Here is a 27,229-nt window from a genome sequence, read left to right as displayed (position 1 = left end):
TCTTGAGTTGGTTGTCTTTGGTGCAGCTGATACTCAAATTACTTTTACCTCTTAGACCCAACGGATGTAGGTGGAATTTTTAATTTTTTTCTTTTTTTTTTTTTTTCGCAATTGAAAGGTAATACATTCTTAATGGAAAGGGGGAAATCAAATTCCATGAGATAGGAAAAAATATAAATGTTTCTTAAAGCATGTACAGTTCTGGGGCTGGGGAGATAGCTCAGTCGGTAGAGTGCTTGCCTTATAAGCACAAGGCCCTGGGTTCGATCCCCAGCACCCCCCCCCCCCAAAAAAGGGCATCTACAGTTCTACCAACCAGACTAACTGTAGTTGACATTTGGGATATATTCTTTCAGCCTGTTTTTCTCCATTCAGACTGATTTTAACATTATTCAAAGAAAAATTGATTTAATATGTATTTGAATCATGCAGGAAATTTTTTTTTTTTTTTTTTTTTTTTTTTTTTGTGGTGCTGGGGATCGAACCCAGGGCCTTGTGCTTACAAGGTAAGCACTCTACCAACTGAGCTATATCCCCAGCCCGAGATATTTTAAAACTATATTATTTTCATGCATACCATCTCTTATACCTTCATATTAGTATGATTTTAATTACATGCTCAGAGAGAAAATCCCCATTCAATAACTTCTTGAAGATACCCATAATCTTTCAATGTAACTTTAAGGTTGTATAACTTTGTTATGATGAGTATATTACCTGAAAGTTGTCATAACAAACATGTTATTTTAAATCACATTTAGTTTTACAGAAGCACAGTTTGTAACTAGTCTGTTTATATTCATCTCAGATACACTATTTGCCTGCTGCTGGAGTCACTTAGGTGAAAGTAAACCTTCTATAATAAGGGGAATGATCTTTTGGTCCTAGATGTTTTGACTTCTCATGGATGATTTGCAAGTTTGGGTATGTTTTTCTAGAGGAGTGGTTGAAATGTTTTAAATGATTGCAAAGTAGTGATTGCAAAGTAGTGATTGTGGCTGGGTGGAAGAACAGTCCGGTTACCAGGTGAGCTTCCTTCCAGTGTTTTTCTCTTTGGAATTTAGGGAGTACAGAATCTGAGCAATTTTTCTCCTGAACATTTTCAAACATGCAAAAGAGTCAATACAGTGAGTACCTGTAAAACCTGCCATGTAGATTTTAGATTTTTTTTTTTTTTTTGCATAGGTACTGGGTGCTTTGCCACCTCCCTGCCCCTTTTTATATTTTGAGAAACAGGATCTCACTAAGTTGCTGATGGCTTTGCTAAGTCTCTGAGGCTGACCTTAAACTTGCAATCCTCTGGCCTTAGCCTCCTGAGTTGCTGGGATTAATGATGTGGGCCACTGTGCCTGGCAAGATTTTGCTTTGTCTTATCACAAATCTGTTCATTTATCAACTCCTTATTTTTTAAATGAATTTCAAAGTAAATTCCAGTTTTCCAAGTCATGTTTGCTTAAGTTTTCTGATATTTACACTTACATCTTTTTTCCTACCCTGAAAACTTCAGTTCTTTTTTTTTTTAATTTATCTTTTAATCTTTTACAGACTGCATTTTGATTCATTGTACACAAATGGGGTACATCATTTCGTTTCTGTGGTTGTACACGATGTAGATTCATACCATTCGTGTAATCATACATGTGCATAGGGTAATGATGTCTGTCTCATTCCACCATTTTTTATACCCCCCCATTTCCTTCTACATAATATAAAGTTCCCCCATTCTTCTCTCCCTCCCCACACCCTCACCCCCATTATATATCATTCTCCACTTATCAGAGAAAACATTCAGCCTTTGGTTTTTTGGGATTGACCTGTTTTACTTAGCATGATATTCTCTAATTCCATTTATTTGCAGATGCCATAATATTATTCTTTATGGCCGAATAATATTCCATTATGTATATATACTAGTTTCTTTATCCACTCGTTTGTTGAAGGGCATCTAGGTTGGTTCTACAATCTAGCTATAAACTGAGCTGCTATAAACATTGATGTGACTGTGTGACTGTAGTATGCTGATTTTAAGTCCTTTGGGTATAAACCAAGGAGTGGGATAACTGGGTCCAAAGGTGGGTCCATTCCAAGTTTTCTGAGGATTCTCCACACTGCTTTCCAGAGTGGCTGCACCAATTTGCAACTCCACCAGCAATGTAAACATATGCCTTTTTCCCCACATCCACGCCGACATCTATTATTGTGAAAACTTAATTTCTAATGATATTAACACATATTATTTTATCCTAGAATACATCTGCACATTTCTAAAAGTTTTATTATTGATATTGATTGGCTTTGTTTTTGTTTTGTTCTTCTTCTTAGAATGTATCCTATTAGGGATGGATAGTGAAAATACTGTGGGTTTTTTTTTTTTTTGTACGGGGGATTGAACCCATGGGCGCTTAGCCACTTAGCCACACACTCCCCTTTTATATATATATAGTATTGAAAGACAGGGTCTGACTAAGTTGCTTAGGGCCTCACTAAGTTCATGAGGCTGGCTTTTAACTTTTTTTTTTTTTTTTTTAATTTATTTTTTTATTTTCTAGAACTGGTTTATTTGAACCTCTGCAGAATTTTCTGGTAGGAAGATGGAGGTATGGGAATGATCTTCCCCAATATAATTGCTCACATTCCAGGCAGAGCACAGCCCATATAATTCCACTACAGCCTATAGCCCAATATCAGAGCCAACAATGCTTGTATCTAAAAACTACAAAAAACATTAGCTCTCAGAGAGAAAAGTGTAATGCATTTAAAATGGAATGGCAAAGCACTTGAGCTGCTGGACAGACATCATTATCCTGTGGCTGTGTATGATTACACGAATGGTATGAATCTACATCGTGTACAACCATAGAAACGAAACATACCCCATTTGTGTACAATGAATCAAAATGCAGTCTGTAAAAGATTAAAAGCTTAATTAAAAAAAAAAAAAAAAAGACATTTCTAAGTGAATGAAATGCTAGCTGGGGCAGACCAGCCAGTTTAGTTTCCTGGCTTTGTGCCCCAGGCAGGCTTCTGCTCTGGCTTTGAACTTTTCATTCTCCTGCCTCCCCCTCCCCAGCCGCTGGGATTACGGCATGTGCCACTCTGCCTAACAAAAATGCTGTGTTTTAAAATAATTTGATAAAGTAATTTTTTTCCTCTGTGTTTCTGCCACTAACTTTTTACATATTTGTTAGTTTCACATATTCAAATTTATCTTTCATTTTTAGGGACTGCTGTTCTTGTTCTTTTGGGGTTTTGTTTTATTTAATTATGTAAAGAATTGACATTGTTTCAAAATTAGAACTGTGTTAGAAGGGTCTTCACAGAATGCTCGTTTTCCTTTTTGTGTGCTTCGGGTATCCATCTTTATTCTTGGTTTAGTCCTCCATTGTTTTGAAAATGTAGGCAGTTGTACCTTAGAAAACTGAACAAGTATCACAATTAACTGGTGACACTAGTTGCTTCTAGGTCGGGAGACATAGATGGGGACAGGAGTAAAAGGAAACTAAAACATTTTGTTTGCCAGGCATGATGGTGCACGCCTGTAATCCCAGTGATTTGGGAGGCTGAGGTAGGAAGATCGCAAGTTCAAGGCAGCCCTAGCAATTTAGGAAGGCCCTAAGTAACTGAGTGAAACCCTCTCTTAAAATAAAAAATAAAAAGCGCTGGGGATGTGGTTCTATGGTTGAGTGCCTTTTGGTTCAATTCTGGGTATGTATAATAAATAAATAAATAAATTTTTTGTTTGTTTATGATGAGATATATTTTCTTCATTTTTTTTTTGAGGGTTAGTATATTTTTACATTTAGAGAATTGCCTTTTCCCTAATACCTATAGTCCTCTCTTTTAAAGATACTCTTGTGAGCAATAATAAAATTAATTAGTAACCTCTTTTACTCTTCCCTCCCCCGTTTGTTTTTTTTAATGCTTAGAAATTATTGATTTACATGCCGTAAGACTCACTTTCCTTTTATAGTTTTGTGAGTTTTTTTCCCAATACACAGAATAACATAACCACTGCCAGAGTCAAGATGGAGAACAGTGTCTTCACCTCCTCCTGTTTGGGCTTGTCATTGCTTTTCATCAAGTCCTCCTTCCACCCCGATTCTGGCAATTACTGATCACTTTTCTCTCCCACTTGTTTCGTTGTTTGAAACCAGAGTGTTGTATAGGTATAACCTTCTGAATTACGGCTTTTGTCCCTGCCCCCCATGCACTCTGCATTCATTCAGCAGTGAAGGTATTGGTGAGTTATTCCTCTCTTCTGCTCCATTTTGTTACCTGTTTTATATCTCTGTCATAAGAGCCCGTGATATTTGCACACACTACTCTTATCTTTTAGTTCTCATTTCATGTTAGTTTACGTTAAATATGTTCATTAGTTATCATCAGACCTTAGAGTTTCTTCTGGGATCTTTTTGTCTGAAGTGCACACTTCACTAGAAAGCACAGGAAGACCTCTTAGGAACAACATTCCTTAAGTCTTTTCTGGTTCAGACTATTTGACCCATTATGTTTGAAGATTTGATTGTATACAAACTTCTTGACTCACATTTTCTTATGTGCTGCGTAGACTTGGATTGTGAAGTGTTATTGCCAAAGTCTTCCACTGCCTTCTCTCGTAATATGAAAGTTGTCTCACTTGAGTGTTACAGTGATTTTTCTCTCTCTTTAAAGAGGCAGTACACTAATATAGTCAACTTTTCTTATGTGATAGTTTTTGACATTTGCACTGTTTGATTGCATTGATTTGTTTTTGGGGCTTCAGTTATGAATGTGTGTTGAATCTTCATTGACTACTATGTCATTTATTCACAAAAGCGTTTTTCTTCCTTCGGTATGTACTTATTTTTAGAAAATATCCTCTGTTGTTTTCCCGCTTTTCCTGTGGGATCTGTTCCCTTCAACTTGTTATTTCACAGAATTTTTTTTCTAATTCTTTTCTTGTAAGATGTAAAATCACTTTCTCCACTAATTTACATAAAAAATTGGAGACTTCCTATGAAAAGTTTGTTGAAAAAATTAAACAGTGAAAAACACCCCATAGATTCCTTCCTCCCTTGTTCTGGTAAGTAGTACCTGTAACATTTGTAAAGTTGAAAAGTGAAGCACTTTCCATGAACTTATTTATGTGATTTGGAATTGCTACATTCGTTGTTTATTAATTTTGTTGGGAAATAACGAAAAGCAAGATTTTAAGTATGGATTATGTCAGTAGTTTTTATTATCCAAAATGTCATTTTATTAGAATCATAAATAATTTAGCACCTATAAGGATAAAAAATAAAATGTATTGTTTTATACATACAATATGATAAATTATTTTCCTCATCTTACAATTGAGCATTGTTATAGGCTACTTTAATGAGGCAGAAAATCAACTTTTGTTTTTTGTAATTAATTGCAAATGAAATTTATTTTTTTCTGAACTGAGAATTGAACCAGGGGTACTTTACCACTGAATTACCTCTCTAGCACTTTTTAGAATTTTGAGACAGGGTCTTGTTTAATTGCTGAGGCTGGCCTCAAACTCGCAGTCCTGCCTCCGTCCTCTGAGTCAGTGGGAATAGGTGTTTGCCACTATGTCTGGCCAAATGAGATTTTTTTCCCTCACTTTTAAAAATTTTGTTCTTTTTAGATATACTTGACAGTAGAGTGTATTTTGACCTACTTAGATGAAGTATAACTAATTCTGATTAGGATCCCATTCCTGTGACTGCACATGATGTGGAGTCAGCCCTGGTTGTGTATTCACGTATGAACACGGGAAAGGTATGCCCGATTCATTCTGTTTTTCCTATTACCCTTTCCCCTCCCTTCCCTTCATTCCCTTTGTCTAATCCACTGAACTTCTACCAAATGAGATTTTTTTTGACAAAGAGTTTGTTGGAGGAATTCTTAAATTAATACTCTCTTTTCCTTAGAATTTTATTGTCTTATTGATACTTAAAAGGCAGGATAAATTTATAGATACTTAAAAGGCCGTATCATGTGTGTTTTGTTACCCAGAAAGTCTGGATGATTCATGAAAACAGAGGCTTACTTGGCTCTCAGACTTGGAGGCCTCTTCAGTCTGGCTTCTGATGAGGTTCTCTAGGCTCTATCACATGGCAGATGACACTGTGTTGGGAGCGGAAGCTGGAGGGAGAGGTTGCACATGGGCAGGACGCCACAGAAACCAGGGTGGGGCCAGGCTTCGTGTTTCATGACGGCCAACTTGTGAGAGCAAACTCCAGGTCCCACAAGAAATACTTCAATGTCTTCCAAGAGTTACACCCTCAGTGACCTAAGCAACTCCCTAGGCCCCATCCCCTCTCAGCATTGTCGCAGTGGGGAGCAGCTTCCAACCTCTGAATGCCTGGGGCACAGATCACCTCCACAGCAGAGCGAGGCCATCCTGTAAATGGGCGAGTGTCTGACATAAGTGTCGTGTGTGTGTGTGCAGCTCTGAGAGGGGGAGGACAGAACGGTGCAGCAGCTGCAAGGTCGATGTCCTGTGGGTGATGATGGCCTTCAGGCGCTCGGAGGAGGAATGGGTAGGAAAGAGGCTGAGTGTAAGCAGCTGCTTCATTGTGAATGTAGAATTGGAGCAGAGTGTTTCTTTTGTTTAATCACAGGTGAGAAAGGAATATGTTGTAGGCTTTAGGATACATTAAGTGAAAAACGATTTGCTCATTGTAAGGAGTTTTCTTCCCTTTTTTTGGCGGGGTTAGGGACTACTGGGGAATGAACCCAGGGGTGCTCTACCACAGAGCTACATCCCAGCCCTTCATGTTCTTTTTGACAGGGTCTAAGTTGCTGAGGCTGTCCTCAAACTTGGGATCCTCTTGCCTCAGCCTCCTGAGTGGCTGTGATTACAGGGTATGCACCACCCCACCTGGCAGGATTGATTACAAGTGAGGTCTAATATTTTTCATATTTCTTTTTATTTGTGTGTATGTGTGGGTTCTCTTCTCTCCTCCCTTCCTCTTCCTCCTCTTCTCTTTTCTCTCAGGGATTGAACCCAGGGGCACTTAATCACTGATCCACATCCTGGCCCTTTTTTAAAAAAATACTTTCTTTAGAGATGGGCTCAGTGAGTTGCTTAGGGCATTGTTAAGTTGTTGAGGCTGCTTTGAACTTGTGATCCTCCTGCCTCAGCCTCCTGAGCTGCTGGGATTACAGGTGTGTGCCATTGTGCCTGGCTTGTGTGTGTGTTCTTGAAGCATCTATTCCAACAGTACTCATTTTTCATTTGGGGTATTTGGGTATTTCCTCTTTTTTTTTTTTTTTTTTTTTTTTTTTTTTGGTGCTGAGAGATTGACCCTGTGATCTCATGCATGCTTAGCTTATGCTTCATCATTGAGTTATACTCCCAATGCCAATACTTCTTTTTTTTAAAAAAAATTTAGTTTCAGTTAACACATAGTAAATTTTATCTTCCTTTGTTTATGTAATTCTGAATTTTGACAGAAGCAAAGTCCTGTAACCACCATAATCCAGATTCAGAACAATTCTAGCACTCCCAGACTTCTTTTTGTGGCCCTTCTTCATTAATCTTCCTTCCACTTGTTATTCTTGGCAGCCACTGAATTATTCTCTTTCCCTAAGAGATTTTCTTTTTTGGGAATGACAGAAATAAAATCCTACTTTGTATAATGTGTATTCTTTTGAAATTACTACTTTTACTTAATATATTTGAGGTTGATTCATGTTGATGCTTATACCAGTAGTTTATTACTTTTTATTGAGAATCATTCCATTCTAAGGATGTGCTACAACATATTCATCTCTTCACTAATGCAAAGATCTTGGGTTGTTTCCAGTTTATGTCCATCATGAGCACAGTTGATATAAACATTTGCAAGCTGGTTCCTGTGTGAAACTTTTTTCTTAATATTTTTAAGCATATTGTATATTAAGGATATTATTCTTCATTATATATGCTAAATAATTCTCCTAATTTGTCCTGTATATTTGTTTCTGGTGTTTTTACTTCTCTAATTAATAGATTTTGCTTTTTAGAACAGTTCTAGGTTTGCAGAAAAATTAAGCAGATAGTACAGGGTTCCCATATGTTTCTCTTCACCTCACACTGTTTCCTCTATTGGTACCTTGCGTTTGTGTGGTATGTTTCTTGTAATTGGTCAACCAGTATCACTATATTGTGAACAAAAGTCTTCACATTGGTTATATTAGGGCTCACTCTTTGTATTATACTGTTCTCTGGGTTTTAGCAAATATGCAATATTATTTATATGTCATTACATGATCAGTAGAATAGTTCACCATCCTAAAAACCCCGTGTGCTTTACCTTTTCATTCTTTTTCCCTCCACCTGCAGGCTCTGGTACCCAGTGAGTTGTTTTACTGTCTCCACCATTTTGCCTTTTCTAGAGTGTCATATAATTGGAAACATGGTGTGTCATCTTTTCAGACTGACTTTTTTCACATAGCAATACGCATGTAAGACCCATACGAGTCTTTTTATGGTTTGATAACTTTTTTTTTATCACTAATAGTCCATTTTATTGGTATACCGCATTTCATTTATGTACTCACCTTTTGAGGGACAACTTAGATTTAGTTTTTGTCAGTTGTGAATAAAACTGCCATATATGTATTTGTGTGCAGGTTTTGTGAGGTTTCAACTAATTTGAGTAAATACCAAGGGGCATGATTGCTGCATCATATGTCAAGACCATGGTTAACTTCGTTAAGAATCTTTCAGTTGAACCATTTTGCATTCCCACCAGTATGAATGAGAATCCCTGTTCTTTCACATCTTCACCAGTAATTGGTATGTAAGATTTTTGAATTTCAGTCACTATAATAGTGGCATCTCATGATTCTCATTTGGACTTCTCCAGTAATGTATTGTTAAGCATCTTTTCACATGCTTAATTTCTGTTTAGTGATCATTTTGATGATGTATCTGTTTAGATCTTTGGCCCACTTTTTTAGTTGGTTCATCTTTTTTTTTTTTTTTTTTTTTAATTTTTTTTAGTTGTTGATGGATCTTTACTTATCTGTGGTACGGAGAGTTGAAACCAGTGCCTCACACATGCTAGGCTAGTGCTGTACCATTGAGCTACAACCTCAGCCCTTATCTGTTTTCTTATTGTTGAGTTTTTAAGAGCTCTGTGAATTTTGAATGCAAGTCCTTTGTCAGATAGTTGTTTTGCACATATTTTACTCCCACTTTGTCTTTTTGTTCTCTTTAACAGTGTCTTTCAAAGACCAGGCATTTTTAATTTTTTTTTCCCTTTGGATACTGTGGATTGAACTCAAGGGCACTCAGCCACTGAGCCACATTCCCAGCCCTGTTTCGTATTTTATTTAGAGACAGGGTCTCACTGAGTTGCTTAGCACCCTTGCTTTTGCCCAGGCCGGCTTTAAACTTGTGATTTTCCTGTCTCAGCCTCCCTAGCTGCTGGGATTACAGGCATGCACCATCATGTCTGGGAGAAATTTTTAATTTAAAAGAATTTTTTTTTTTAGTTGAGATGGACACAGTACCTTTATTTTATTTATTTACATGTGGTGTTGAGGATCGAACTCAGTGCCTTTCACACATGCTAAGCAAGCATCCTACCACTGAGCTACAACTCCAGCCCGAGATTTTTAATTTTAATGAGGCCTACTTAACCATTTTTTTGTTCACAGTTCTTGTTTTTGGTTTTGTGTCTAAAATGTCATTATTGAATCCAAGGTCATCTCTTTTCTTCTTTTTCTAGGTGTTGTGTAGTGCAATTTACAATTAGATCTTTTACCCGTTTTGATTTAATTTTTTTCTGAAGTCTGTATCAGGATTCCACTTTTTGCAATAGAGTTTCAGCACCATGTGTTGAAAAGACTCCTTTCTCTGCTGAATTGCTTTTGCTTTTTGTTTTAGGTTAGGTAACTATTTTTGCAATCAGTTTGTTGATATCCATAAAATAGTTTGCTGAACTTTTGAATGGAGTTATGTTGAATCTGTGGGTCAATTTGGGAAAAGCTATTAACATTGTCTTCCTGTCCATGAATGTAGATTATTTCCCCCATCTTTCTCTTTTTTTAATCAAAGTTTTATAGTTCTCATCATAAAGGATTTATGCCTGAGTTCTTCCTTCTTGGTACTAAGGTAAATGGTATTATGTTTTTAACTTTGAATTTTAGTTAATCATTGCTGGTATATAGGAAAATCTTGTGTCCTACAACTTTGTCATAATTGCTCATTAATTCCAAAAGTTTTTGTCAATTTTTTGGGAATGTTCTCATACACATATCTTTTCAGCTTTAAACAAAGACAGGTTTATTTCTTCTTAGTCTGTATATTGTTTATTTCCTTATTGCATTAATAGGCCTTCCGCCTATGAGGTTGATTAAAAGTAGTGAGAGGATGGGCATGGTGGCACACTCCTGCAATCCCAGTGACTTGGGAGGCTGAGGCAGGAGGATTGCAAGTTTGAGGCCAGCCTCAGCAATTTAGCAAGATCTTGTAGCTCAATGGTAGAATGTCTCGGGATTCAGTCCTTAGTACACCTGGTTTGGATTGGGGGTGAAATAGTGAGAGGAGACATTTTTGCTTTGTTCCTGATCTTCATCAATATGATTCTAGCCTTCTGGGATGTAACTCAGTGGCAGAGCATCTGCCTGGAATTCGCAAAGCCCTGGGTTTGACCCCCAGTTACAAACAAGACAAAAAAAAAAAAAAAAGAGAGAGAGAATATGATTCTAGGACTGGGTTGTAGCTTAGTAGAGTGCTTGCCTAGCATGTGTTGAGGCACTGGGTTCAATCCTCAGCACCACATTAAAAAAAATAAAGTTATCGTGTCCATCTACAACTAAAAAATTTTTTTAAAAATGATTCTAGCTGTAGTTTTTTGGTAGGTGTTCTTTATCAGTTGAGACGTTTCCCTTCCTAGTTTACTGAGAGTTTTAATACACACAATAATATATAAGTATAATAATTATTAATATTATTACTGATAGTAATTTCTGAATTTTTTTCTTCTTAGAGTTAATAATTTGAGTATTCTCTTTCTTTTCTTGTTTAACCTGGTGAGAGGTTCATCAGTTTCATTGATCTTTTGAAAGAACCAGATTTTAATTGAATTTATTCTATTTTCCTCTTTGATTTCATTGATTTCTGCTTTAATATTCAAGAGCATGCTTTATTTGAATTGTTTCTTTTACATTTATTTATATGTGTCTTATGGCTCAGGATGTGGTCTCTTTGGTGAATAGTTTTGTGAGCTTAAGAATAATATATATTCTGGTGTTATTGGATCAAGTTTTTTGTAAATGTTGGTTGATTGATGGCCCTGTTCAGTTAGACTGTATTTTTGTTGATTTTATGCCTACTGAAATTGATATAGGTATGTTGATATCCTTAATTAGTCTAGAAGACTAGGTAGAATCAGACTACTTCTTGTATTCTACTATTTTTGGTCTGAACACCTTGTAACACTTTGTTGTTAGGTGAACCCACATTAAGGATATGGATAATGTCCTGTTAAAGAATTGATCCTTTGTTGTGTAGTGTTCCTTTTGGTCCCTGATGAGTTTCCTTGTTTTAAATTCTGCTTCATTTGAAGTTAATGTAGCTAGTCCAACTTTCTTTTGTTTAATTCTTTTACTTTACTTTGTGTCCTTATGTTGTCCTTGAAGACAACATAAATTGGATCTTGTTTTTTATTTTTAACTTTTTCTTCCCCTTCAGTGCTAGGAATTGACACCAGGGCCTTCCACAAGCCAGGCAAGTTTTCTACCACTGAGCTGTACACCCCACCTAGGTCTTTTTAAATCCACTCCTTTGGATTTTCCCCCATTTCATTTCTCCCTCCCTCCCTCCCTCTTTCTGAAATGTGAGTCTTACTACTATGTTACCCAGGTTGATCTTGAGCTCCTGAGCTCCCAGCTTCCTGAGTGCATCTACCATTACATCTGACTTACCAGTTCTTTTAATTGGTATATTTAGATCATTCACTTTGAAAATGATTGTTTTAGTAGTTGGATTAATGCCTACCATATTTTTGGGTTTTTAAAATTCATTACACGTGCTCCTTGTTGCTTGCTTTCTTCTTTCTTTGGTTATAATTGAGCATTTTAAATTAATTCCAGTTTTTCCTTTTCAGTTATGCTTTAAAATTTTTTTAAGTTGGTTCTCTAGAGTTTACAATAGACATTAGAACTGATCTAAGTCTATTTTCAAATGTTTCATTGCCTCACAGATAGTGCCAGGCACTGTATAATAGAATATAATTTATTCCTCTCTTCCATCCCAAATATTGCTGTTGTTCAATTAACTTATCCTAACTACAATTACACAATACAGTATTATGATTACTTTGAATAAAGTTATCTACTAGATCAGTTAAGAACAAGAAAAACGTACTTTCTGAATGTAGATGTGATTTTCTTACCTGTCATTTTTCTTCTTTTAAGAACTTGTATTTATGACAAGGCATGTCTATTGGACGCAGATTTCTATAGGATTTGTTTTTGTTTTTGTTCTTCACTTTTGAAGGATAATTTCACTGGATAGTGAATTCTAGGTGGGTTTTTTTCTTTCAGCATGTAAACATTTCACTCTGTTCTCCTGAACTTGTGTGTTTTCTGAAAAGAAATTGGATATAGTTCTTTTATTTTTGTGTAGGTGAGGCGTTGTGTTTTCCTTGTTTGTTTCATGAGTTTGTCTTTGGCCTCGTTGAATATAAGAAGGCTCAGTGTTGGTTTTGTTATTTATCCTGTTTAGGTTCTGAGATGTCTGAATTTGTGCTTTAGTTTCTATCATTAATTTTGGAAAACTCACAGTCATTATTACTTGAGATACTTGCGTTTTGCTCTTCCTTCTCCTTCTGGTATTTCCTGTTGGTTTTCATAACATTTTTTGCATATCTTGTTCCAGGATTTTCATTTGTTTTTCAGTGGCATTTCAGTTTGGGAAGTTCTTACTGACGGTTTGGCTCACTGATCCTTTCTTTGGTTGTATCCATTCTTCTGATAATCCATCAGGGAGTAGATTCTTCACTTGTGTTAGTGGTTTTTGATTTCTAGCGTTTAGTTTTGATTCCTTCAGTCCTTAGCATATTCAGTTGTTTTAAATTCCCAGTTTGATCAGTCAAAATCTGCCACATCTGAGTCTGGTTTGATGCTTGCTTTGTCTTTTCACAGTTTCTCCCAGCTTTTTACATTCCTTGTGATTTGTTGAAATGTACCCATGACTTACTGGGTAATGGGTTTTTAAATGTGAGGTTTGTGGGGCTGGGGAGGTAGTCGGTAGAGTGCTTGCCTTGCAAGCACATGGCCCTGAGTTCGATCCCCAGCATCCCCCCACCCCCGCCAAAAATGTGAGGTATGTGTTGTTCTGGCTAGGAGTGGGTTGTGTTTAATGTCGGTGAGGTGTTTGTGTTGTTTGTGGCTATCAGAGCCTTCCTTTTCCTCTAGATTTTTTTTTTTTTTTTTTTTGTCTTTCTTTTTGAGTTTCCTAAGACACTCCTTGAATCAGTGTCTAGAAGCGCTCTCACTTGCAACTTGCTTTTGTTTTGGAGCCTGCTGCTATGGTGATAAGGTATTGGGGAAGGGAAATATTGTATAATTTTGTGGTGAAGTCTGTTCTGTTCTTGTTCTTGCTGCTGTTATTGGACCCAACTCCCTGTTCTGTGATCCTCAAGAGTTTTTAGCCCAACCTGCAGGAGGCGGGGGCTGCCTAATTGCCCTTCCTCCATCCAGTTCATATGAGGCTCTGGTAAAGTTGCCCTTGAAGGTAGGAATTGGTTAGAGAGCTTATTTCAAAATGGTTACTTTCCCCCTTTGCCAGGCTCAAAACTGGAGTTTTCTCTGGTAAAAACTTGGTGGCGCTCCTGGAAGTTCGACGATGAGAGTGTGGTTCCCCTGTGACGGGCCTCGGGATCCCTGGGCCTGGAGCTGTTGGCAGCCTGGAGCAGTGCTGACTTAGCATCGGGGCTTCTTCCAGTTACTCACTTCCGGGGCTTCCGCTCCTGGTTCAGTGCTGCTTCTCTCTCCGGTTTTCTTGGAGGTGTTTTGCCTGTGAACCGGGTTGATTTTCAGTTGGTCACCACCCAGGTGAGGGTGGTGATGCCCAGGTCCTCTGCACTATTGAAGTTGAAGCCAAAAGTTCTTTTGTTTTTTTTTTAATGGAAATTTCATTGAGATGTGATTCACATATCAGAAAAACCCTTTAAAGGGCCGTTTTTACTGTATTCACAGTTGTGAATCACTATTAATTATCACTATTTAATTTTAGGACATTTTTATTACCTGAAAAAGAAACCCAAACTCAAAAGTGCTTACTTCTCTTGGTCCCATGGACTCTCATCTATTTTGTTTCTATGGGTTTTATTATTCTTGACATTTCTCACAAGTGAAATCATAAATTATGTGTCCTTTTGTTTCTGACCTCTTTATCTTAGCATAACATTTTCAAGAAGTTTATTCATGCTGTAGCATATATCAGCACTCTGTTAAGTCCCCTGCCCCACTACACACACACTGGGGAATGAACCCAGGGGTGGTTTATCACTGAGCTACATCCCCAACTCTTTTAATTTAATTTTATTTTTTTAAAATTTTAGTTAGACTCTCACTTAGTTGCTGAAGCTGGCCTCAAACTTCAGATCCTCCTGCATCAGCCCCCCAATTTGCTGGCATTAGAGCATGCCACCACACCTGGCTCTATTCCTTTTTGTTGTTAAATAATATTCCATGATATGAATATATCACATTTTGTTTCTTCATCATTTGGTAGAAATGGTTTTTTTTTTGGCTATTGTGAATAATGCTGTTATGAACATTTGTATAACATTTTACTATCAATTCATGTTTTCTCTCTCTTGGATAGATGCCTAGGCATGTAATTGTTGGATCATATAGAAAGTCATGATGAAAATTTCGAGGAACTGTCAGGCTGTTTTCCGGAGCGGCTGCTGCATTTGATTTTCCTACCAGCTGTGATCTGATTTTTCCACGTTCTCACCAACATGACCTCTTGGTTTTAGTCCTCTAGTGTTTGTGAAGTGAGACCTCACCGTGCTTTTGTTTCCGTTTTCCTAATCCCTCATCATGTGGAGCTTCTTTCAGTGTTCTCCTGGGACAGCTGTGCATCCTCTTTGGAGAAATGTCTGCTCAGATCCTTGCTCCCCACCCTTTTTTGTGCTGCTGGGAGTGACCCCGGGCCTCAGGCATGCTTGGAAAGCACCCACCACTGAGCTGCACCACTGGCCCCTCTTCACCCATGTTTAGTGTGTGTTTGGGTTTATTGTTGAGTTGTAAGCTTTATGAATTCTGGAAAGAGGTCCCTTATCAGATATACAATTTGTATATATTTTCTTCTACTTGGTGGATTGTCTTTAAATTTGCTTGACAATATCCCTCAGAGCACAGCAGTTTTAGATTTTTATGAAGTTTATCTTTTCTCTTGTTACTTTGCTTTTGTTGTTAGAACTAAGAGATCATTGACTAAGCCAGGGTCATAAAGACTTCTTTCCATATTTTTGTTGAGGAGTTTTGTAGTTTCAGCTCCTCAGTTAGCTCTCTGCTCTGTTATGAGTTAAATTTTATATATGGTGTGAGATAAGGATATGATTTCAGAGGCTTCTGCTTGTGCATATCCGGTTGTTCCAGCACCAATTATTGAAAAGAATGTTCTTTTCTCATTGAATTGTCTTCTCCCTCTTGTCAAAAATCAGTTGACCAAAACAAAACAATAACACCCTACCCACCACATACTTGATGATATAAGGGCTAATTCTAGACTCTTAGTTTTATTGCATTGATCTGCATATCTATTTTTAATCCAGGAGTTCGCTATTACAGTAGCTGCATAGTGAGTTTTAAAATTGCAAAGGTAGGCCTCCAACTTTGTTCTTTTTCAAGATTTATTTTGGGCTCTTTTGGATCTCGAATTTTCATATGAACTCTAGCATCGGTTTGTCATTTTTGACAGAAAAACAAGTTATGTTTTTGATAGGGATTGTGTTGAGTTGCTAGATAAATTTATTGAGTATAGCCTTGTTCATACTGTCTTCTCATTCATGAACATGGGACTCTTTGTTACATTTATTCCTAAGAAATTAGTAAATTCCTGATTGACTAGTAGTGTATAGAACTACAGCTGATTTTGCTTACTGCTCTTGTATCTTGCCATCTTGTTGAACTTGCATACTGACTTAATACTTCCTTGGTGGCGATTCTCCAGGATTTTCTGCATATAAGATTGTGTCATCTGTAACAGAGGAAGTTTATGTCTTCCTCTCTAGACTGGATGGCTTTTGTTTCCTTTTCTTTCCTTTTTGGCCGTGGTAGAAAAATATCTAGTATTTGTTCCTGATTTTGGGGGGAAAGCATTCAGTCTTTGTTAAGTGTGATGTTAGCTGTGGATTTTTTTGTAGATGTTCCTTGTTAGGTTAAGGAAGTTCCCTCAGTTTCTAGTTGATTGAATGGTTTTATCATGAAAGGGTGGCAAATTTTGTCAAATTCACTTTAGGGGGATGGTGGTACAGGGAATTGAACCCAGGGCCTCAAGGTCTGTGCTGAGTAAGTGCTTTATCACTGAGTTATATGCTCAAATCCAGCAAATTCTCTCCTTTGAAATGCATATGTGGGGTTTTGTTCTTTATTTCTCTCAATATGATTTATTACTTTAATTTTCCAATTGCATAATCTATCTTGTACTCCTGGGGTTAATCTCTATTTGGTCATGACATAATTATTTTTGTACATTGCTGGATTTGATTTGGGTAGTATTTTGTTGGGAATTTTTGCATCTGTATTCATAAAGAATATTTTTTGTAGTTTTCTTATGATGTCTTTATCTTGTTTGGCAGCAGGATAATACTGACCTGCCTTATGGAATGAGTTAGAGAGTGTTCCTAACTTTTTTTAACCGATTGCATTTGTAATTAGTAGGATCGAAATAACTGATAGGTGGTAGGTGGAATAGGATTTATGTCTGCCATTCTGATATTTGTATTTCGCATCTGTTTCTTTGTTATTCATTATTGCTCTCTTGTGTGGTTAGTGACCCCTTTTAATTTTGGCCCCCCCCCCCCCACCAGTGATGGCTCTGGAGATTACTCAGATGATATCTTTTATTATTTTTAATTTAAAATAATGTATGGGCTAATGCCAATTTAATTCAAATAGGATATTGCAAAATAATCTCCATTTTTTTTCTCCCTCCTTTGTGCTACTATTGTTATACAGATTGTGTCTTTACACATTTTAAGCCCGCAGAATTTTATAATTAGTGGTCTGTTTTAAATCTGGAAGAAGAAAGTACAAATATATTCTGTGTTTACCTAATCTTTGCTGGTGTTTATTTCTTTGTGTAGATTTGAGTTACTGTCTGATAGTGTTGCTTACCCTGAAGGATCCTCTTTTTATTACTTGTAGCGCAGTTCTGCTAACAACAGATTTTTTCAGTTTTTTGTTTATGTGGGAATGTCATAATTTTTCCCTTTTTATTATAGTTTTGCTGAATTGCATTTAATGAAAAGTCTACAATTAATTTTATTGGGTTAAACTAGTACTATTTAAAACAACAATTGATGGTGCTTTGTGGAGTTTGTGATGTAAGGGAATGAAACACAGGGACAGTAGCAAAGAATTGTGTGAGGAGATACATAGGTTTTCAAAGGTGCATCTTGCTAGCATCTGATAAATACTCTAATTGAATTAAGGTTGTAATATGTTAAAGATATATATTTTAATTTACAAAATATTTATCAAGAGGCATATTAAAAAACTAGTAGTGGTCATAAAGCAGAAAAATAAAAAGTCAAAGATGGAGTCACAGATAGGACAAACAGCAAAATCACAGGATTAAACCCATCGTCCTGCTAATCTAGCATATTATGTTAGCACAGTGAATTTAGTGTTAGTGCCAATGAATTTATAATTTAGGATTATGTACATTGACACATTAATCTGAAAAGTCTTCATGTCTAAATATGGAAGCAAATACATATAAGCAAATTTTGCCTTTCTTATTGCCGAGTTTGAGTATAGTATGCAATGTACCTGACACATCTTCCAGCTATTTGGTTAACTGTGTATTTTGAGTCACACTCATCCAGACCTGGTGTTAGAAATTTCCCCCTGCTAGGTGACCCTCCTTCCATCACATCAGTAAATCTGCAACCCTTATGACATCTACTTTCCCAAGTAAACTTCTGGCCTTTTTCAAGGTAAAGCGCCACATGAAGTGTAGTATTTTTGTATTCTGTAATAATTTAACAAGTAGAACTGCATTGCTGTTTTATGTTTCTGGCCTTTTTGCATGCTGTGCTCCTAACCCTTTTATTTCCAGTAAGCCCTTTGACTTTTATTGTGTAACATGTTTTTAAGGAACTCATGTGTAACAATATAGAAGTGACTATAATTGTTCTATTATGTCTCAATTTTTTTGTCCAACCATTTATCCATTTTACTTTATGATACACTTGAAGAAAAGTACACTTTATTCCTAATCAGTATAAAGTGAAAATCTTTAGAGTTTAGTATCTGTTCATTCTTCTTTTTATTGTGGTATAATTTATATATAGTGAAATTATGTATCACCCCTTAAGTGTATTACTTAATGAATTTTCAGGTGCATACATCTGTGCAGTGCAAACCCTAACCAAAATAGAGTAATGCCACCATCCTTAGAGACATTCTCTCATGTTCTTAACTACTCAGGACCTGTTCCCATCCTCTAAGAAATAATTACTTTTTGGCCCTTTTGGTACCATATCTTCATTTTTGCCTGGTCCAGAAAGTCAAATAAAAGGAATTGTATGATTTATACTCCTTAAGGCTTCCTTGAGTCAACATAACATTTTTGATTCTTCTGAGCTGTATGTAGCAGTAATCCCACTTCCCTTTTTGTTGCCATATATACACACGATTTGTATATCTGTTCACTTCTTGATGGATAACCCAGGATGTTTGGAGGTTTTTGTTATTAGGAAAGCTGCTGTGAACATATTTGTACAAGTCTTTTGGTGGACATTGCCTTCACTTCTCTGTGAGTAGAATTGCTGGGTCATAAGGTAGGCGCATGCTTAGCCTTTGTTTAAAGAGGGTGTACCATTCTACCTTCCCCAACAAAGTATAAATGTTCCTATTGTGCCATATATCCTTGGTGATACTGGTTTTGTTGGTCTTCTAAACAGTACCAATTCTGGTGGGTGGGTGGTATCTTAGCATGATTTAATTTGCGTTTTCCAAATGACTAATAATGTGGAACTCTTTTTCATGTGCTTCTTGGTTATTTGCAGTATCTTATTTTATGGTCTTTTCAGATCTTTTGTTCATTCTTTAAAACCGAGTCTCCTTATGCATGTCTTTTGAGCAGGTCTACATTTTTTATAAGACCTTCTCTTTATTCTTAAATTTCTGGTAGCCAAGGAGAATTTCTTTTTGGATTTTTTTATTGTTTTGTTTTTATTCATGTATTTTAGTTGTACATAATATTTGAATTCATTTTGACATAATCACACATGCATAGAATTTAATTTATTGCATTTTTAGTGCCCAGTGTGTGGACACTGTTTCCCTCTCCTCCTTCCTTCCTCTGTTCCCCTTCTTCTGCTCTACTGGTCTATCTTCCGCTCTTTTTTATTTTTAAGTCGTACTTTGTAGATAAACATAGAGGTGGAATTCATTGTGGTATATTTATACGTGCACATGGGTGATCAACTGTCAAATTTATTCTACATTTCCTCCCCTTTCCCATGGTGCTCCTCCCTCTGTCTTTATGTTACCCATCCCCCCCCCCCCCCCCCTTACTCTAGCTTCCACATATGAGACAGAACATTTGACCCTGGATTGTCTGAATCTTGCTTATTTTACTTAGCATGATGTTCTCTAGTTTCATTCCATTTACCAGCAAATGCCACAATTTCATTCTTCACTATGGCTGAATAAAACTCCATTGTGTATGACCATGTTCTCTTAATCCATTCATTTATTGATGGGCATCTGGACCGGTTCCATATCTTCTCATTTGTGTGTTGCGGTGCTATAAATATTGATGTACTGTATCACTATAATATGCTGATTTTAGTTCTTTTGGGTAAATACTGAAGAGTGAACAGCTGGGTCATGTGGTGGTTCCATTCCTAGTTTTCTGAGGAATCTCCATACTACTTTGCAGAGTGGTTGTACTAATTTGCAGTCCCACCAACAGTGTGTGAGTGCACCTTTTCCCCTACCTTCTCTCTGGCATCTTCTATTGTTTGTATTCTTGATGATTGCCGTTCTGACTGGAGTAAGATGAAATTTCAGTGTTGATTTGTATTTCCCTGATTCCTGGGGATGTTGAACATTTTTTCATGTACTTGTTGGCCATTTGTGTTTCTTTTGAGAAATGTCTGCTTAGTTCTTTTTGCCCATTGATTGTTTTGTTTCTTTGATGTTAAGCTTTTTGAGTTCTTTAAGTATTCTGAATATTAATCCCTTGTCAGAGAAGTAGCTCACAAAGATTTAATCCCATTTCGTGGGCTTTCTCTTCATGCTCTTTATCATTTCCTTTGCTGTGCAGATCCTTTTTAACTTGATATTGTCCCACTTACTCTTGATTTCCTTTTTTTAAAAATATTTTTTAGTCAGTGAATTTTTTTAAAAAAATTTTATTGTTTATTTATTTATATGCAGTGCTGAGGATTGAACTCAGGGCCTCACACATGCCAGGCAAGCACACACCACTGAGCCACAACTCCAGCCCCTTGATTTTATTTCTTGAGCTTTCAGGATCTTGTTAAGGAAGTCAGCACCTGTGACAATATGTTGGAATGTTAACCCTACGTTTTTTTCTAGCAGTTGCAAAGTTCCTGGTCTAATTCCTAAGCCTTTGATCTACTTTGATTTGATTTTTGTTCAGGATCCCAGGGTTTTTTTTTTTTTTTTTTTTTTTTTTTTTTTTGCGGTGCTGGGGATTGAACCCAGGGCCTTATGCTTGCAAGGCAAGCAGTCTACCAACTGAGCTATATCCCCAGCCCACCCCCAGCATCTTTTGTTCAAAAGGCTATCCTTTCCCCAACATTTATTTTTGGCACCCTTATCAAGTATCAAATGGTGGTAATTATGTGGGTCTGTCTCTGTGCCTTCTGTCCTCTTGGTCTTCCTGTTTTGATGCTAATACCATTCTGTTTTTGTTACTATAACTCTGTAGTATAATTTGAAATCTGGTATTGTGATGCCTTCAGTACCACTAGAAGTTTTTAATTTTGATGAGGTCTTTTTGAATTTATTATGACTCCTGCTTTCTGTGTACTAATAAATGTTTGCTTTATTCTCAAGTCATTAAGATATTTTTACATGTGTTATTTTAGAAGCTGTATAGTTTTAACTTTTCTGTTAAGGACCTCAATCCATCTTCATTTGACTTTTATATATTAAGAGGTAGCAGCTAAAGTTTATTTTTTTCTGTATGGATTATTAGTTGTTTTATTACTATTTGCTTAAAGCCCTTTTCCCTTCTGGATTGTTTCTACACCTTTGTTAAATATTACATGACTGTATAAATGTGGGTCTCTTTCTGGCCTCCCTGATTTGCTCATTTATATATTTATTGATCCTATGACAGTAACATATTGTTTTGGTTACTTAGCCTTATACTAAGTCTTGAAGGCAGATTGCATAAATCCTATAATTCTGTTCTTTTTAAATTTTTCACTGGGCATTTAATTTTATTTTCTTAAGTACCAGGGATTGAACCCAGGGCCACTCTACCATTGAGCTACATCTCTAGCCCTTTTGATTTTTAAATTTTGAGACAGGGTCTCAAACTTGAGTTCCTGAACCTCTGGAGTTGCTGGGATTACAGATGTGTGCCAAAACACCTGGTTTCTTGGGGCATTTTAGATCTTTTAAAATTTCCATATAAATTTTAGAATCACCTCAGATTTTAAAAAATGTCTTATGTGATTATGATTTCAATTGTAACGACTTTAAGATTAATTTGAAGGGAATTGCAGTTTTAATGAGTCTTCCAGTTCATTTACTTGATGTTTCTTGCCCTTTATATCTTCTTTCATTTTTGTCAGCAGTGTTAGGTAATTTTCAGTAGAGAGGTCTGCATGTGTTTTGTTCATTTCTTAAGTGCTTTATGTTTTCTGGTACTTTTGTAGGTAGAATTTAAAAATTTTTTATTTCCTAATTGTTTGTGCCAGTATGTACAAAGAAAATAGATTTTTGTGTATAAATCTTGCATCTTACAGCCTCGTTAAATTTACCAAATTTAACTGATTATTTTGTAGATTCCTTAGGATTTTATGATCATGCCATCTGCAGATAGTCAGTTGTATTTCTTCCTTATTAATCTTTCTATTATTTCTATTAATATTTATTAATATTTCTGTTGACACGTTGGAATGCTCAGGATTGTGGTGCTGTGTGAAGGGGAAGTGGCGAGTGCCTGCTTTCTTGACTTTGCTCTCTGTCCTTGGGACTAATGTTCACTATTTCACGGATGTAGTAGCTGTAGGGTTTTTGTAGATGCAGATTGAAGAAGTTCCCTTTTATTTTTAGTTTGCTGAGAGTATTGTTGTGAATGGTTGTTAAATTTTGTCACGTGTTTTTTCTGTAACTATTAAAATAATCATCTGGGTTTTTCTTTTACTGTGGTGAAGTGCATTGGTTTTGACTGTTTTAAATCAACCTCACATTCTTGGGTTAAACCTTGCATTCTTTGATTATCATTTTGATATGTTATTAGAATTTCTTTTTAATTTTTTAAAAATTTGTATCTGTTCTTTTTCATCATATATATGACAGTAGAATGTATTTTGACAGTCCTTTTTAATTTTTTTACTTGAAAACTGTCTTGAAGTTTTTTTTTTAGTGATCATTCTAGAGATTTTAATAGAATCCCCATTTTCACAGTCTACTGTGAATGTTGTACTATTTCATGTAGAATGTGGAAATGTCCCCTTCCCCTTTTTACTATAGTTTTTTGTATTACATATACATATGTTAAAAACTCTACAGTATGTGTAACCATTTTGCTTTAATAGGGCATGTTTTTTTTTTTTTAAAATAGCATTTCTCTTTAGGTCTGCTTGGCAAGACATTCTGTTATTTTCCTTTTATCTGAAAATGTTTTCATTTCATTCTTAAAGGATATGTTCCCTGAATATTAGGTTTTATAGTGGAAGGCTCTTGAAATTTTTTCTCTTCCAGCATTTTGAAACATTTCATCCCACTGACTTCTGCCCTTCATATTTTCTGATATGGTCAGTAGTAATGCAGCTCCGTGTTCTTTGAACATAGTGTGTTATTTTTCTCTACTTTCAGTGTTCTTAGTTTTCAGAAATTTTGCTGTGATTTGTGTCTACCTGTGTTATTTTTCTTCTTTTTAAAGCAGAGCTTTTTATCAGTCATATTACAAAAGAAGTTTTGTCCGAAAGACCAAAGCCAATGTCCTCATCAGACTGCGTATTCTTCCTTCTCTGCTTCCACTTTCTTCTGCCCAGGGTAGCCGTGGTGGAGGAGGCAGGGTCTCCTGTTGGTGCTGCACCATTTCTGGAGCATGTTCATCAGTTCCAGCTTTGCAGACAAGGCCACCAAAGTTGGCATTGGCCAGGGCTTTTGCAAGCCATGTCAAAAGGCATCAACATTTATCCCAGCTGCTTTAATGGGGGCATTGATCTTATCTCTGTAAAAGTCATCTTGCCATACTGCAGGATGGGGGCGGAGCAGATGCAGGTGGGTGCGAGCTGGGGGTGCAGGGCTTCTTGCTGGCTGAAGTGAGGGCCTCCCTGTGGCAGGGGCTCAGCTTCCTTGGAAGGACAAGCACTTGGTGGCAGCTGAGGGAGCTCACTTGCTTAAAGTTTGCCAGCTTCTTGTCTGTATAAATTTTTCTTTTACCAATTTTGTGAAATTATTGTCAATTATTTTTTCTCATTTTTTTCACCTTGGCGCTCTGTTTACATGTATTTGTACCTTCTGATATTGTTTCAGGGGACGACTTTTCCTCTGTTCTTCAGATCTGTTGTCATGTTTACTTACTCATTTTGCCATCACCTATCAGCTATTAAGTATATCAATAAATATTTACTTCAGATATTTTTCTTTTAAAAATTTTTGTCTTTTCCAGGTAAGAATTCTGTATTTTTATGTACGAACTTTAAAATCATTTTATCTGGTTTAAAATTTCAATAGGAATCTGTCTTAAAATCATTACATGTACATATTACTTTCAGATTGACCCTTTTTTGTTGTCAAAGTTATCCGAATACATACTGTTTATTACTTTTACTACATTGTTTTTGAGCTTTGCTTGAGAACTTTATTCTTATTGTATTGTTTCTATTACTGTGACTGGTATAGTCTCAGACACCATGTCTTTTTCTAGCTGTTACTAGAAATATTTTTTTTAATATCCAGTTATTTTGTCAAAACAATTAATTCTAAAAGTGTTTGGTAGATTTTGTGGTTCTCCACATGTTTAATCATGCCAGCTACATGTAAAGTTAATTTTTATCTGATGTTTATACTTTTTAAAAATACTTTATTATCTAAAACAATTTTAACAATTATAGGCATCTCCCTATTCTTGATTTTAATGGAAAAGGCTTCAGTGTTTCATAATTGATTATCTTGCTTAAAGTATTAATTTTGGAAATTGTCATGTTTAAATAATTTTCCTTTATTCTTCATTGGAGTTTTTTAAAATTTTTTATTTTTTTAGTTGTTGATGGACCTTTATTTTATTCACTTACTTATATGTGGTGCTGAGAATTGAACCCAGGGCTTCACACATGTGAAGCAAGTGCTCTACCACTGAGCCACAACCCCAGCCCCTTGAAGTTTTTATGAGGAATTATGGCTAAACTTTATTACCTGCCATTTTTAATCTTGACACAAACATGATCACTTAGACTTTTAACAAACTAGATTCAGATTATATCATTGAGTTTTTTGCATGCATACTTACAAGTGTATTGTTGTACTTGTTTTAAACTTTGTTTTTTGTGTTTTATTTACTTTTGAAGTTTAACTCTATGCCTTAATAATGATCTTCCACTTACATTTTTGTGCAGATTATTTTGTTTTAAATTTACAAATTTGTAATTATGAGTTCCTTATTTTGGTGGGTTTTGTCACTTTACCCAGTTTTAGGAAATCTTTATACATAGATATCCCAAGGCCACATTTTTTAGTGTACTTTTATTAACTTTGGGATGTTTTTGTCTGAATTTGATATATTTTCCAAATGTGAATCTTTGTCTCCTGATTTTTGGTAGTCTGAATTTTCACTGTGTCCTTTTGGAAGCATATTCATGTCTCATTTAGTGTTTCCTTTTTCTTCATGATCCTCTCTAAATTTTTTTTTTTTTTTGAGAAGTTGTAATTCCAAAATAATTACTTGTAAAGAAGATGGAAAGATTTTTATAGGTTATAAAAAATTAAAGGATTTTTAAATAGTAAAACTCCTAGGTACAATACTTCAGGCATTTCACTGTAAATCTGGTTTTTATTGGTGCTTAATATTGCCCTTTGTTGGTATTAATAAATTACAATAATCTTTTTGTAACTACCCTAGGAGTTTCAAGTTGGGCTTGGTTCTGATAATGCTTGAGGGTGTTGGGTAATTTATACAAATATGACGGTAACAATCTGCATTTCTTTCCTCCCCTCGACAGTTACATGGGAATTGGTCTTTCTGCTCAAGGTGTGAACATGAATAGACTACCAGGTACTCTTGTAATTGAATTGTGGTTTTAATAGCTGTATGGCTAGTTCTTTCTGGTTAAAATTTTTAAGTAATTGAAATAAAGATGCTGATTTTTTTCTGTATTTTAAATCATCTATTTTATGCATTCTATTAGAATCTGTGGGTTTTTAGTAAATTTAAATTTCATGTTATTTAGCAAATATGCCATATATACCATACTCCACCCCCCCCCCATTTATTTTGTATTTTGGCATTTTAATCTAAGTAAATGCTTATCAACTACTTTAAATATTTTAGTGTAATTGATTCTCTTTGCTGCTTATCATTTTCCTGGCTCTTAACTCATCTTCAGTTGTTCAGTATTGTGGGAATGTAGGCTAATATTAAAAGTGAGTTAAGGAACATAGGAGTTGAAATAGCAGAACTGTTTATTGACACCATTTACAAGAAGAAAGTGATAGTGGGATTATTTTGTCTGCTATTCTGTTTGTAAATGTTAAAAAATAATTTTAGAGAATTCTTTTTGAAATAGAAAGCTAAATGACCAATATGTAGACCGCATGAAGTGCCTTAAATGGGGAAACAAGCCAGTGTAATGGCCATCTAATTGTAATCAGATTTGATATGCTTTCATTGTAACTTTTTGTTTAAAATTATACTTGTAAGAGCATTAAATGCTTTAATTATTTAAAGATTTTCTTTAGAAGTAATTGATAAGGTATATGAGCTGATAAGTTTCTTAATAATTACATAGATGGGTCTGTAGTTCAGTGTTGTGGACCAACAGTTGTCTTTTACATTTGGATCACAGCCTCATAAAGCTTGCAGTGATTGAATAAGATATAATCTTCTGTTTCACATTATACAATAGACATGTATGCGCACGTGTGTTGTTTCTTCAAGCAGTTTCCTCTGGTATGTTAGCAAAAGAAATATGCATAAAAAAACATGTCCTATGGATGTTGCATTTATATTTATTTTTTCTGGTGGGAGTCCTTTCTGTTTAATACTTGTAGTGTTCTGTGTGGTGAAATTTATTTTCCTTAATACTATAAAAACAGTATTTCAATGCAGAAATAATTACATAGTATAATTGTTGAGAATTTTAATGTACATTTTCAAATGTACTTATAATTTTAGTGAATAAATCCAGTACCGGGGAGCCTTTCTTTCATTGAAAATATACTGAACCTTTTTCTCTTTAGGTTGGGATAAACATTCATATGGTTACCATGGGGATGATGGACATTCATTTTGTTCTTCTGGAACCGGACAACCTTATGGACCAACTTTTACAACTGGCGATGTCATTGGCTGTTGTGTTAACCTTATCAACAATACCTGCTTTTACACCAAGAATGGACATAGTTTAGGTACTGAGATAATAATGTGTTGCATGGAAAATAACCAGTTATTGTGATTATTATACTTTCAGCATGGTAGTCTTATTTATGTAATTCTTCTTTATAGACAGGTGCCTCTGGAAATGGTTTCTTTGTTTTTCCAAGTGGAAGTTGAGGAAATAGTGAAAATTTCTATTCTTGCGAAGGTTATTTTATATCCTAAGAGTAACCATAGAAAGAGTTCCCA

The 27,229-nt window shown here is 35.7% G+C and overlaps 1 protein-coding gene across 2 annotated transcripts in view; it reads left to right on the top strand.

Annotated features, from left to right (window-relative positions):
• Positions 1-27,229, top strand: part of RANBP9 (RAN binding protein 9) — an 89,633-nt gene that overhangs the window by 24,494 nt on the left and 37,910 nt on the right. For both annotated transcript variants that reach the window (XM_079147309.1, XM_079147310.1), the window contains exons 3-4: positions 25,608-25,660; positions 26,845-27,012. In XM_079147309.1, the coding sequence (XP_079003435.1) occupies positions 25,608-25,660; positions 26,845-27,012 (221 nt within the window). The remainder of the gene's footprint in view (positions 1-25,607; positions 25,661-26,844; positions 27,013-27,229) is intronic.

The sequence above is a fragment of the Sciurus vulgaris genome, assembly GCF_902686455.1.
Source record: "Sciurus vulgaris genome assembly, chromosome: 7".
Classification (NCBI taxonomy): Eukaryota; Metazoa; Chordata; class Mammalia; order Rodentia; family Sciuridae; genus Sciurus; species Sciurus vulgaris.
Note: the sequence above shows the minus strand (reverse complement) of the source record. Positions and strands in the feature narration are given on the sequence as shown.